At 36.3% G+C, this 12,746-nt stretch overlaps 1 protein-coding gene across 3 annotated transcripts in view; it reads left to right on the forward strand.

Annotated features, from left to right (window-relative positions):
* ARHGAP20 (Rho GTPase activating protein 20) overlaps positions 1 to 12,746 on the forward strand; it is a 133,879-nt gene that overhangs the window by 100,089 nt on the left and 21,044 nt on the right. For all 3 annotated transcript variants that reach the window (XM_059417760.1, XM_059417743.1, XM_059417751.1), the window contains exons 7-9: positions 386 to 463; positions 2,781 to 2,847; positions 5,081 to 5,269. In XM_059417760.1, coding sequence (XP_059273743.1) covers positions 386 to 463; positions 2,781 to 2,847; positions 5,081 to 5,269 — 334 coding nt within the window. The remainder of the gene's footprint in view (positions 1 to 385; positions 464 to 2,780; positions 2,848 to 5,080; positions 5,270 to 12,746) is intronic.

Raw genomic sequence — 12,746 nt, forward strand, 5'->3', positions numbered from 1 at the left:
TCTCCTAGCTCATCCATTTGTTAACCCAAGGGATTCAATTCCTAAAATTTCATAGAATGAAGATAGAGTCATAGAATGAAGAACTATCTAAAACCACCTTCTACTTAAGAAGGGACAAGTTGGAAGAAATTGCTGAAGGTTTTATATTTTGTGAGCTACACATTATTTATATTAAGAGAAATAAATGTTTTATCAAAAGGCATAAGGTATAATGGAACGAAAGTAAATTATCATCAAGGGCTTGTTCTACTTAAGTCATGTGCTTTACACTGTTAACACTTGAAATCAAATTTGCCTTTGGGTAATCATTTCATAATAATTATTTATTCACCTGATTTAATACTCTTTATTTATAACTATATTTCTTATTTCTTTTTTCCTACAGTCTAAAACTATAACAGTAACAAATTCAGATACAGCAAATGAAGTTATCAACATGTCACTACCAATGCTAGGGATAACTGTAAGTTACTCTACTAGATATTCTCAATTAAAAACAAACTTTGATACTTTAGAGTCATAAAATATTATCCCTTTCATCATAAGACAGCTAATTACTAGTGATACCAAATTCATGTTTTGTTCCTAAAAATGGAGAAAATAAGGACAGTAAATCTTTAATATTAGATGCTACTTCTTATTGACATGAGACTTACATGAACTCAAAAGCATAATATGATAAGGCTATAATGTTAGAGTGATAATAATGTGTATTTTTACTGTATATGCCATATACGTATACAGATGGAGGGGTTTCATGGTCTAAGATTCTAATGAGAAAGTTCTAACCTCCTTCCTACTTGTCTCTCTCTGACTGTCCTTTCCCTCTACCTCTATCTCCTTTTCTGATTCTTCTCCTTTACCTAATTATTCTTCTATGATCCCAAGATTCCATCCATCTTAGGATGATGAATTCTGAAGGATTTGCTCTGTAGTAGAATGTATACATGAAGAACCCATAGCTAGAATCTATATTCACTGGCTGTAGATCCAGAAGGTGAGATGGCTGGTAACTCTAATGAATTGGTAAATTCAAAAAACAAGCTTTGAGTTAGATTGTGAGGTTAGAGAGCTTTAGTGTGCATACCACCTGTTCCCCTGTTTTGCATTTAGCTTCTGCTTCTTTCTGGTTTTGGGGCCAAGGTAAGTTTTTGAAATTCTATTAATGGAGAAGATTGGCGTGTTTGAGGATGAGGTAGGGAGAACACTGGAAAGTTCTCATCTCCCCCTTATCAGTAGATAAGCACCACACAGTGGGTCTTACATTACAAGAAGTGACTTTCAGAAGGTTGGAAACTAAAGGAAGCACGTGAATAATGCCATTTCTTGAGTCAGATTCTCTCTAAATATGAAAGCATAGTTACTATGATGTAACATGTCACATGTTTGGCGTATGCCATAGTCTGCTAAGTTACATTTGGATTTACTCAGACACGGTACTATCATAAGCCCATAAGCACTCAGAGAAATCAGACTTTAGGGTAAGAAATCTGATTTTTTTTTTTTTTTTAGAAATCTGATTTCTTTTGGTAAAGGTTGTAAAGATGTAAGATATGATTAGATTTATATACACTGGGAAGAAAGGGAGTAGTTTAAGGGAAAGGAAAGGAAATTAATTAATGACATGACTTATTTTATTTATGCTTTTCCTTTGAAAAAAGTGATCCATCTCCTGAGACCAAAAATATTTCTATTCATTATAATTAAGAATCGAGGCTATTTGGTTATACTCTTCTATTCTAAAGGATTATTACAATGTTTTCACATACTACCAGAAAAAAAGGATTTTCATTAGATTGCTTGTTCTCCCTATTTGCAATAAAATTTTATGATTAGAGGACGGGGACAGGAAGTGACAGAGTACAGGAGGGGGCCAGAGGCTGTTCTCCACAGCCAGAACCTTCCATGATAAGGTCAAGACCATGATTTTTAATCAAAAAATAAAAGCAAGAATATTGAATATTGCCAATCTCTTCTAGTCTCACTTAAAACATTTTTACTCTATCCCCTCCTAAAAGATACAGCAAAGTCTACATAATTTAGTATTATGTCTTCCAAATAAGATTTTTTAGTATTGCTGGACTATAATTCTGCTAGTGAACAATTTCATTTTTTTCTATGACTGGGCCTATTCTCTAGACAGAATTCTTGTCCTTGCTGTTCCCAGGACTGGACTTGCCCCCCAAAAAATCAGTGTTGACTGTGCCAGCTACCTATCTCCTCAGAGCCTCTTGGTCATTCTCCTTCTGCTCAGAAATAGCTGAACTAATACTCAGCCTTTGAGATTTTAGATTTTCGTCTCAGGCCCAGCAAGGTTTTGGCTTTCTGAATACCAAGGATGTCTTTGCAAGGGCTTGCTGGAGATTAAGTCCTGTATTCTCTGAGAAGTCCAGAGACATAGCAGAAGTTAGGACTCTAAAGAAGAGATTAACCTTGTAGAAAACCAGAACATTTCTTTTTGCTTTGTAAAGAGGTCTGTAATTTTATGTTCTGTGGGCTATCCATAATTGTGAGGGCCTGCTTCCATTGTAGTCTGTGGACCCCTTGTCATCACTAGGGAAAAGGGGCAGAAGTCCTGAGTCCTCTGCTAGGGATGAGACAGGAGAAGATAGGTTGTAGCAATTAACATTGCCATCTTCAGAAATTGTATCCACCCCAATGAACCTGAATAGCATTTACAGCAACCCCACTTTTTTTCAAAACATAAATATGACCCCCAAAAGTCTCCTTATTTAATTACCAAACATTAAAGAATTATCATTACTTCTTTTATCCCCAAGGGCTCTGAGAGAGATTACCAGTTATGGGTCAATTCTGGCAGAGAAGAAGCGCCGTACCCACTTATTGGTAAGTTTCTTCAAAAATCTAAGATGAGATTATGATTCTAAATGTCTCAAAGAATTGGTCAGGTGGTCCTAAATGTTAAGCACGATCAAACATTAAATCTCATATATCTGTTTATTCATTTGATACATACCTAACAGCCATTTCCTAAGTCCTAGGCAAATGCTGTCCCTTCACTCAAACAGCTAGCAGTATAGTTAGTTAAGAAGAGAAATGTCAATTTCTCTTTCTATTTTTTCACTTTATAAACTGCTATTTTGCAAATCTTTTTAAATTTTTTTTCTATAAGAAACCAATATGTATTGGTATTCCCTTTCCCTATACATTTATTTTTCACATTCAATTCTTGAATTTCCTGTTCCCTTTCCTCCCTACGACATTGCCTTTGGGGAAGACTTTCTATACTCCTGTCATGCCTCTTAATTGGTCAGTGCTGTTCAAAACCTGCCCTGGGCATCATAATGACAATGAGATTAACCCATTTAGAGTCCTAAAAATATTCACTGACTTATCAGCTGGTTATTATTTCTCGACTTTGCTATTTCTCTAGATGGATTTTCCAGCATTTGTTCTGAGGAATTAATTGGTTAATAGATTACATCTCACCTTGTTTAAATTATTCAGCTAAAAAAATACTTCTTGATCAGTAAGGTCACTCCATGTAGTTAACAGAAGTAGAGCAATTGAAATAAAGGACAGTATCTGTAGCAGATCTTGAAATAATGACAGTAATAATGATGAAGAGGATGATTTCTGCTGATAATTTTTAAATGCTTATTATCTGCCACATATTGTGCAAAGCATATCATGTGCATTATCTCATGTAATCCTTTCATTTACCTGGGAGAGCACTACTTTGTAATTCAGGGTGTTTCAAGTGATCTGCATAATCTAAAACCAAACCTTTCTATAGAATATGCATTCTCACACTTAAAGTAAGCTGTCATGTACATAGCTGAGGCCCAAATTCACTGCATTTCTAGATTCTTTTTTTAATGTCATTTTCATAAAAATTCTTGAATAACCAAGTTATTATAAAAATCAAATAAATACTTAACATAATTATTTTCATAAAATATATTAATTAGAACTATTTAGATGTCAGCTTTCAGACTTAAAATAGCTTCAAGCTTCATTGATAACTCACTAAAAAAAGAGAATAACCATGGGACATGATTTAGCAGCAGTTGTCTATTGTGTATTTAAGTAGTGTGCCTTGGAAACTTCAACTCAAGTTTAGCTACAAGCTATTTTTTTTTTTGGCCTTAATCCCTTAATGCTCAATATTATTGGAATGTTGATATTGTGTACCTGTGCTGGATGGAAAGGGAAGGGAAGAGTTCACAGGGTTACATTCAGTGATAGATGAGGAGTAGAACAGAACTTACTCTCTGTACTTAAAAAGAAAAAAAAGGCAGACTTACAGCACAAGAGTACTTGAAGATTTAAGTTAAGAAAATGCAATCACTGAAAATATTAAAAAACAAAAAGTCATATTGCAGTCAGACGTCTTGGGTTTAGTTCTAGTTTGTAGATTACTTTCTTGAATCTTGTTTCTGTGTTTCACGTACCCTGCTGCAGTCTTCCTTCTGATTATTGCCTGTGAACACCACCTTCAAAGGGCAGCAGAGGGAAAGAAGCATGAATCAAACTAGTCCTGATTCTCTGGAGTAACTCTGATGACCTAACTAATAAGAAGTAATGAAATGTCTTTTTCAGACAGACATCTTGTGTTGAATAGTGATGCTTGAAATACATAGTTCTTTGCCCTTACTATTTAAATTTTATTATAAAGTTCACTTACTTGATCTTTATCACTGTGTGATAAGTAGAGTCAATGTTTTAAACCATGAGAGATGTCAAGGACTTGCTGAAGATTTATAGATATAGTGTCAAAAGAGAGCTAGAGTACCTTAAATAATCCTGCAAACATAGGAAAAGTCAACATCCTGCAGCTCATAGACGAATCTGTGCATTCCAAAGAAGATACTCTTTAAGGATTTTTTTTTTCCTTTTGCTTTTTTCTGACTCCCCCACCCAACCATCACCTGCTTAAAACTACATTGAAGGAGCCATGTGTCGTGTGGGGTCTGCAAGTAAGGGAGCACGCAGTGATCGCGCAGACCTCTTCACTCCCAAAGTTTTAGGAACGAACAACAGTGCATTCTCATATTTAGCTCACATGCTCGTGGGGCTGGTCAGCCTAACGTCTACATTTAGATTTTTCTCTGTGTAGGGCATGAATATCCCTATGGAATTAAAATGAGCCATCTTCGAGACACTCTGCTCCTGACACAGGGATCGAAGGATTCTGGCACGCCTTCCAACCTTCAGGAGTCCCTCCTCATGGAGCAGCTGCCCCGGGAGACACAGTGCCAATTCACCCTGCGGCCCAGCCGCCTGGCCGTGGCCCAGCAGCTCAGTGGTGAGTGGCTTCTCCTCCTTTGTGGAGACTGAACAACAAGTTTTATTCTTGGAAACAAAGTTAGTACAAATGCATAGCCCCCAACCTTTAGCCAGATGAGGTCTTTTCTTCTTTTTAATTTTCTGAGTGTTTTGAAGGAAAAGATGGGAGTTTTAGAAGATAATTTTATTTTTATTTATTTATTTATTTTCAGCATATCAGTATTCATTATTTGTGCACCACACCCAGTGTTCCATGCAATCCGTGCCCTCTCTAATACCCACCACCTGGTTCCCCCAACCTCCCACCCCCCGCTGCTTCAAACCCCTCAGATTGTTTTTCAGAGTCCATAGTCTCTGATGGTTCACCTTCCCTTCCAATTTCCCTCAACTCCCTTCTCTCTAACTCCCCATGTCCTCCATGCTATTTGTTATGCTCCACAGATAAGTGAAACCATATGATAATTGACTCTCTTTGCTTGACTTATTTCACTCAACATAATCTCTTCCAGTCCCGTCCATGTTGCTACAAAAGTTGGGTATTCATCCCTTCTGATGGAGACATAATACTCCATAGTGTATATGGACCACATCATATCCATTTGTCCATTGAAGGGCATCTTGGTTCTTTCCACAGTTTGGCGACCATGGCCGTTGCTGCTATAAACATTGGGGTACAGATGGCCCTTCTTTTCACTCCATCTGTATCTTTAGGGTAAATACCGAGGAGTGCAATGGCAGGGATATAGGGAAGCTCTATTTTTAATTTCTTAAGGAATCTCCACACTGTTTTCTAAAGTGGCTGCACCAAATTGCATTCCCACCAACAGTGTAAGAGGGTTCCCCTTTCTCCACATCCCCTCCAACACATGTTGCTTCCTGTCTTGCTAATTTTGGCTATTCTAACTGGTGTAAGGTGATATCTCAATGTGGTTTTAATTTGAATCTCCCTGATGGCTAGTGGTGATGAACATTTTTTCATGTGTCTGATAGCCATTTGTATGTCTTCATTGGAGAAGTGTCTGTTCATATCTTCTGCCCATTTTTTGATATGATTATCTGTTTTGTGTGTGTTGAGTTTGAGGAGTTCTTTATAGATCCTGGGTATCAACCTTTTGTCTGTACTGTCATTTGCAAATATCTTCTCCCATTCCATGGGTTGCCTCTTTGTTTTGTTGACTATTTCCTTTGCTGTGCAGAAGCTTTTGATTTTGATGACGTCCCAAAAGTTCATTTTTGCTTTTGTTTCCTTTGCCTTTGGAGACATATCTTGAAAGAAGTTGCTGTTGCTGATATCGAAGAAATTATTGCCTATGTTCCCCTCTAGGATTCTGATGGATTCCTGTCTCACGTTGAGGTCTTTTATCCATTTTGAGTTTATCTTTGTGTACAGTGTAAGAGAATGGTCGAGTTTCATTCTTCTACATATAGCTGTCCAGTTTTCCCAGCACCATTTGTTGAAGAGACTGTCTTTTTTCCACTGTATACTTTTTCCTGTTTTATCAGTGGCTTTCTTATACACTAACAATGAAAATACAGAAATGGAAATTAGAGAATCGATTCCATTTACTATAGCACCAAGAACCATAAGATACATGGGAATAAACCTAACCAAAGAGGTAAAGGATCTGTACTCGAGAACACTCATGAAAGAAATGAAGAAGACACAAAAAGATGGAAGACCATTCCATGCTCTTGGATCGGAAGAATAAACATTGTTAAAATGTCTATACTGCCTAGAGCAATCTATACTTTTAATGCCATTCCGATCAAAATTCCACCAGTATTCCTCAAAGAGCTGGAGCAAATAATCCAAAAATTTGTACAGAATCAGAAGAGACCCCGAATCGCTAAGGACATGTTGAAAAACAAAAATAAAACAGGGGGCATCACATTACCTGATTTCAAGCTTTACTACAAAGCTGTGATCACCAAGACAGCATGGTACTGGCATAAAAACAGACACATAGACCAGTGGAACAGAGTAGAGAGCCCAGATATGGACCCTCAACTTTATGGGCAAATAATCTTCGACAAAACAGGAAAAAATATACAGAAGAAGATAATTTTATAAATGATCAGTAGACATGACTGACTTGGAGTCAGCAGCGAGTAGTAGTACCATCTGTTTCTTCTTTTTTCCCTCTTCCTTCCCCTTTAACCTTGTGCTCACTGCCACGTCCAAGGCGCTGAGCCATGCTGCAGGTGTTTTAATGTCTTCTTTGTGCTGTGATACCTTGCACTGTGTGTTCCCCTCAGTTGTCACACTGTAAGCAGGAGCCTGTCCATATCGGGTGTCCGGACACTGTGATGCCGTGTGTGGATCTTAGTATGGATAAGTCTGGGAAAATTAAGATGATTCCCATAGACATCTCTCCTTGGTCTACTAATCTAATCTGAATTCTCTGTGAATATAGCCATCTCTTTTATGTACTCCATAATAAAGACTCTAGAATGATAAAAATGATATTGAACATAAGAGGACTATTATTTACCCTAACCCCAGTTTGAGCTTTAATCTAACCTCAGTCTGAAAGTGAGACTGTATAGGAAATAGGAAATATATCATGCAGGTAATGGGAGTGGGGTTGCAGGTCTGTGGCCGCCTTAGTGGTAAAATACCATTGGAACTATAGTTTGATCTCAGAAAATAACTGCTACAAATTTGTGTAAGAATGGAAATCTTGCTGCTTTTACTTTTGACAGCATGAGAAGTGTAAAAATAGTTCAACGTTTCTTGTGATTAAATGTCAGTTGTTTCAAAATGTACCTTTCAAAAGTTTTTTTATGTAAGCATTTTTTTCCTTGTAATTTAGGTTGAATTCATTAAGAAACATCCTCAAATTTGCAGTAAAAACTAATTTCCAAAGCCATTCACCACAAAGAAAGTTCTTCTCATTCATAAAAATTTCAATCTCAGCCCTGAGTTCAAAGATCACTATAAAACTTTACCTCCTCTTTAGCCACTGAGCTGCCATGTGATAGCACAGGTCAGGCTCTTCAGCTTCTGTTTCTGAAAGAAATTTACAGAATTGGCAGCGAGTAAGTCCAAGAGAGTGAATGAAGTTTACCTGGACACTACTGATCCAGTAACACCTGATAGATGCAAATACTTCCCGCACGGTACCACTGATGAATAAGCATTAAACACTACATTTTCACAGACATTGTACATTTGTTAAATTACATCCTTTTCTGCTCCACACACTTTGACTACCATAGCAGATTCCACCTCAGGCTATACTGAAATATTACAGTTTCTCCAATTTTTTAAAATTATTCTCACCTATAGTTGTTCCATGCAGACTAGTCAAGGCTAATACCTCAGTCACTTCAAACAAAGCACTGACTTCTTGAATAAACAACTGAGTAGAATGTATTGGTAACATCTGCCAACTCATCAAGAACCAAGGATAGTGGTTTGAAATAGTATCTTGGTCTTTTTAGATTCCTATTGATATTACTGGACTATTCAAGCAACAGTTCTCACCATAAGGCTAATAGTCTTTTTTTTTTTAATATTTATTTCTTTATTAGAGAGTGTGTGCACATGCACAAGTTGGGGGAGGGATAGAGAGGGTCAGAATCTTCAAGCAGACTTCCTGCTGAGTGTGGAGCCAGGTGTGGGGCTCAGTCCCACAAAACTGGAGTCAAAACCAGGATCAGATGCTCAACTGACTGAGCCCTCCAGGCGCCCAGAAGGCTAATAGTCTTAAGTCTAGTTTTTCTGTACACATCTCTTCATCTATTGCAAGTGCACAAAATAAGCAACTCCTAATTGGTAAATGGCTTTCCTTGCATTACTAGTAATTAGCCACTCAGAAACTGACTTTTATTGGAACCTCATTTTTATTTGTTTTTTGGGGGTTTTTTGTTGTTGTTCTTTTGGGGGAGGGGGAGAAATTCCATAGTGCTGAATGTTCCATTTTAAATACCCTGAATTCTTATAATCAGTACTTTCTTCTGAGTTGGGACTATTGTGATGAGTTATTAGTATGATGATGTCAGCATATATTGTATTCTTGTAGCACAGTTGTCATATTATTGCATGATTAACACAATGCTCTGTCATTTATTACAACAACAAAGTCATCCACACTGCTCTGTCCTTAAAAGCTCAACACTAGACATGACAGGTAATAAAACATTAATATTTTACAGTATCAGGATATACAAGACACTCAGAACACTATCCAGATATAAATGTGTCGCTGTAGTTTGCTGTATTGGACAGCAGTGCAAAGCAGTGAGAGCACCACTGCTGGTCGTTGTCAGGACCGCTCAGCTCTGCCGCGGAGCATGAAGTGGAAGCAGCCACGGACAGGACTGCATAAGTGAATGAACGCAGTTGTGTTCCAGCAAGACTGTTATAGGTAGTGGTCAAATTTGAATTTCATGTAATTTTCGTGTGTCAGAATATTCTTCTTTTGATTCTTTTCAACCTTTAAAAAACATAAACTTTCCAGACTATCCAATGAGAGGTGGCAGGCCAGATTTGGCCCATGGAGCATAGTTTGCTTCCTTCAGATGTGGAATTTTATCAAATGCTTTTACTGTGTCTATTGAAATGATCATGTGATTTTTATCCTTCATTTTGGGAATGTGGTGTATCACATTGATTGATTAGCCAATGATGAACCATCCTTGGATCCCTGCAAGAAATTGAACGTGTGTGTGATCCTTCTGATATATTGTTGAATTTGGTTTGCTAATATATTTATGATATTTTTGCATCTCTGTTCATTAGGAATATTAGCCTGTAATTTTCTTTCTTGTAACTTTGTCTGGTTTTGATATCCGGGTAGTGCTGGCCTTTTATTTTTATTATTTTTTTAATTTATTTGAAAGAGAGAGATAGTGAGACAAAGTACAAGAGGGGGTAGGGTCAGAAGGAGAAGCAGACTCATTAAGCAGGGAGCCCGAAGCAGGGAGCCCGATCCTGGGACTCCAGGATCATGACCTGAGTCTAATCCAGTCGTTTAACCAACTGAGCCACCCAGGAGCCCAGTGTTGGCCTTTTAAAATGAATTTGATAGTGTTCCTTCCTCCGATCTTTTGGAGATAGAGAAAGATTTGTATTAATTCCTCTTTACATATTTGGTAGAATTTCCCAGTTAAGCCATTTGGTCCTGGACTTTTGTTTGTAGGGAGGATATTAATTACAGATTCAATCTCCTTACTAGTAATTGGTCTGTTTAGATTTTCTATTTCTTCCATTTTTCAGGTTTGTAAGGTTATATATTTTTAGGGAGTTATCCATTTCTTCTAGGTTGTCCAATTTGTTGGTGTATAATTGTTTCTGGAAATCTCTTATTATATTCTGTATTTCTGTAGTATCCGCTGTAATGTCTCCTCTTTCCTTTCTGATTTTATTTATCTGAGCCTTCTCTTTTTCTTGGTGAGCTAGCTTAAGATTTGCCAGTTTTTTTTTTATCTTTTCAAAGAAGCAGCTCTTGGTTTCATTGATTTTTCTCTAGTCACTTTAGTCTCTGTTTCCTTTACTGCTCCTCTGATCTTTGTTATTTCCTTCCTTCTACTAACTTTGGACTTTGTTTATTCTTTTTCTAGTTCCTTGAAGTATAAAGTTAGGTGGTTTACTGTAGATTTGTCCTATTTCTTGGAAAGGCATTTATTTCTATGAACTTGCATCTTAGACCTGCTTCTGCTATGTCCTGTAAGTTTTGGTATGTTGTATTTGCATTTTTATTTGTCTCAAGGTATTTTTTATTTTTATTTTAAAATTTTTTGTCCTAAAAAAAATAATAAATAAATAAATAAAATTTTTTGTCCTATTAGTTTTTCACTGGTTGTTTAATCTCCACATGTTTATGAATTTTCCAGTTTTCTTTTTGTAATTAATTTCTAGTTTCAGTCCATCATGGTCAGAAAACATTCTTGGTATGACTTCACCTTTTTAAATTTGTTAAGACCACTTTTGTGGCCTAATATAAGATCTCTCCTAGAGAATTTTTCCATTTGCACATGAGAAGAATGTGCTTATGCTGTTCTGTTTGGATGGAGTGCTCTGTATATGTTAAGCCCCTCTAGTCTACCATATTATTTAAGGCCAGTATTTCCTTATTGATTTTTGATCTGGATAATCTGTCCATTGATTTAAGTGGGGTATCAAAGTTCCTTACTGTTAGTATATTGCCATCTACTTCATTCCTTTAGGTCTGTTAATATTTTCTTTATATATTTATATGCTCCTGTTTTGGGTGTATAAATATTTACAAGTGTTATATCCTTTAGTGGATTGACCTCTTTATCATTACATGATACCCTTCTTTGTCACTTATTACAGACTTTGTTTTATAATCTGTTTTGTCCAACGTGATATAAGTATAGCTTCTTCAGCTCTCGTTTGGTTTCCATTTGCATGGAATATCTTTTTCTATCCCTTCATTTTCATCTGTGTTTGTCCTTAAGTCTGAAGTGAGTCTCTTAGATGTCACAAATGGATGACTCGTGAATTTTTTTTTAATCCATTCAGCCACTCTATGTTTTCTACTCTAATTGGAACTTTTAGTTCATTTGCATTTAAAGTAATAATTGATCTATGTGCTTCTTGGCATTTTGTTATTTTTTTCTGGCTGTTTTTTAGTTCCTCTGTTTTTTTCTTCTTTTTAGGCTCTCTTCCTTTGTGGTTTGATGATTTTCTTTAGTGGGATACTTCGATTCCTTTCTCATTTATCTTTTGTGTACCTACTCTGGATTTTTGTTGGGTGGTTATCATGAGGCTTACATAGAACAAATTTATAACATTCTAGTTTAAGTTGATATAGGTTTGGATACTTTCTGAAGCTCTACACTTTTACTCTACCCCTGCTGTGTTTTATGTTTTTGTTGTGACATTTTACATCTTTTTATCATGTGTAACCCTTAACTAATTATTGCAGTTGGTCATTCTTACTACTTTTGTCTTTTAACCTTCATTTTAGCTTTATAAGTGATTAATTCACTATCTTATTGTTTTCCATTACCACTGAGAGTTATATTTTTCTATGTTACTAATTAGTTATCACTAATTAGCACCCTTTCTTTTCAGCTTGAAGAAGTCCTTTTAACATTTCTTGTAAGGCTGGCTTAGTAGTGATCAACTCCTTTAGCTCTTGCTTTTCTGGAAAACTCTTTATCTCTTCTTTAATTCTGAATGATAACTTTGCTAGGTAGTGTATTCTTTTTCTTCCTTAGAAACTTTTTTTCTTTCAGCATTTCAAATATATTATGCTACTTCTAGGCTACAGAATCTCTGCTTAAAAATCAAATACTTTTAAGGGGGTTCCCTTTATGTAGCAAGTGTTTTTTCTCTTGATGTTTTTAAGATTCCACCCCCCTTGTCTTTAACTTAGGTCATTTTGCATTTTAATTATAATATGTCTTTGTATGGGATTGTTTGGATTCATCTTATGTGGAACTCTCTGGGATTCCTGGATTTGGATATCTCTTTCTTTCCACAGCTTAGGGAAGTTTTTAGCCATTATTTCTTCACAAAAGTT

Source organism: Mustela nigripes, chromosome 1 (assembly GCF_022355385.1).
Source record: "Mustela nigripes isolate SB6536 chromosome 1, MUSNIG.SB6536, whole genome shotgun sequence".
Lineage (NCBI taxonomy): Eukaryota > Metazoa > Chordata > Mammalia > Carnivora > Mustelidae > Mustela > Mustela nigripes.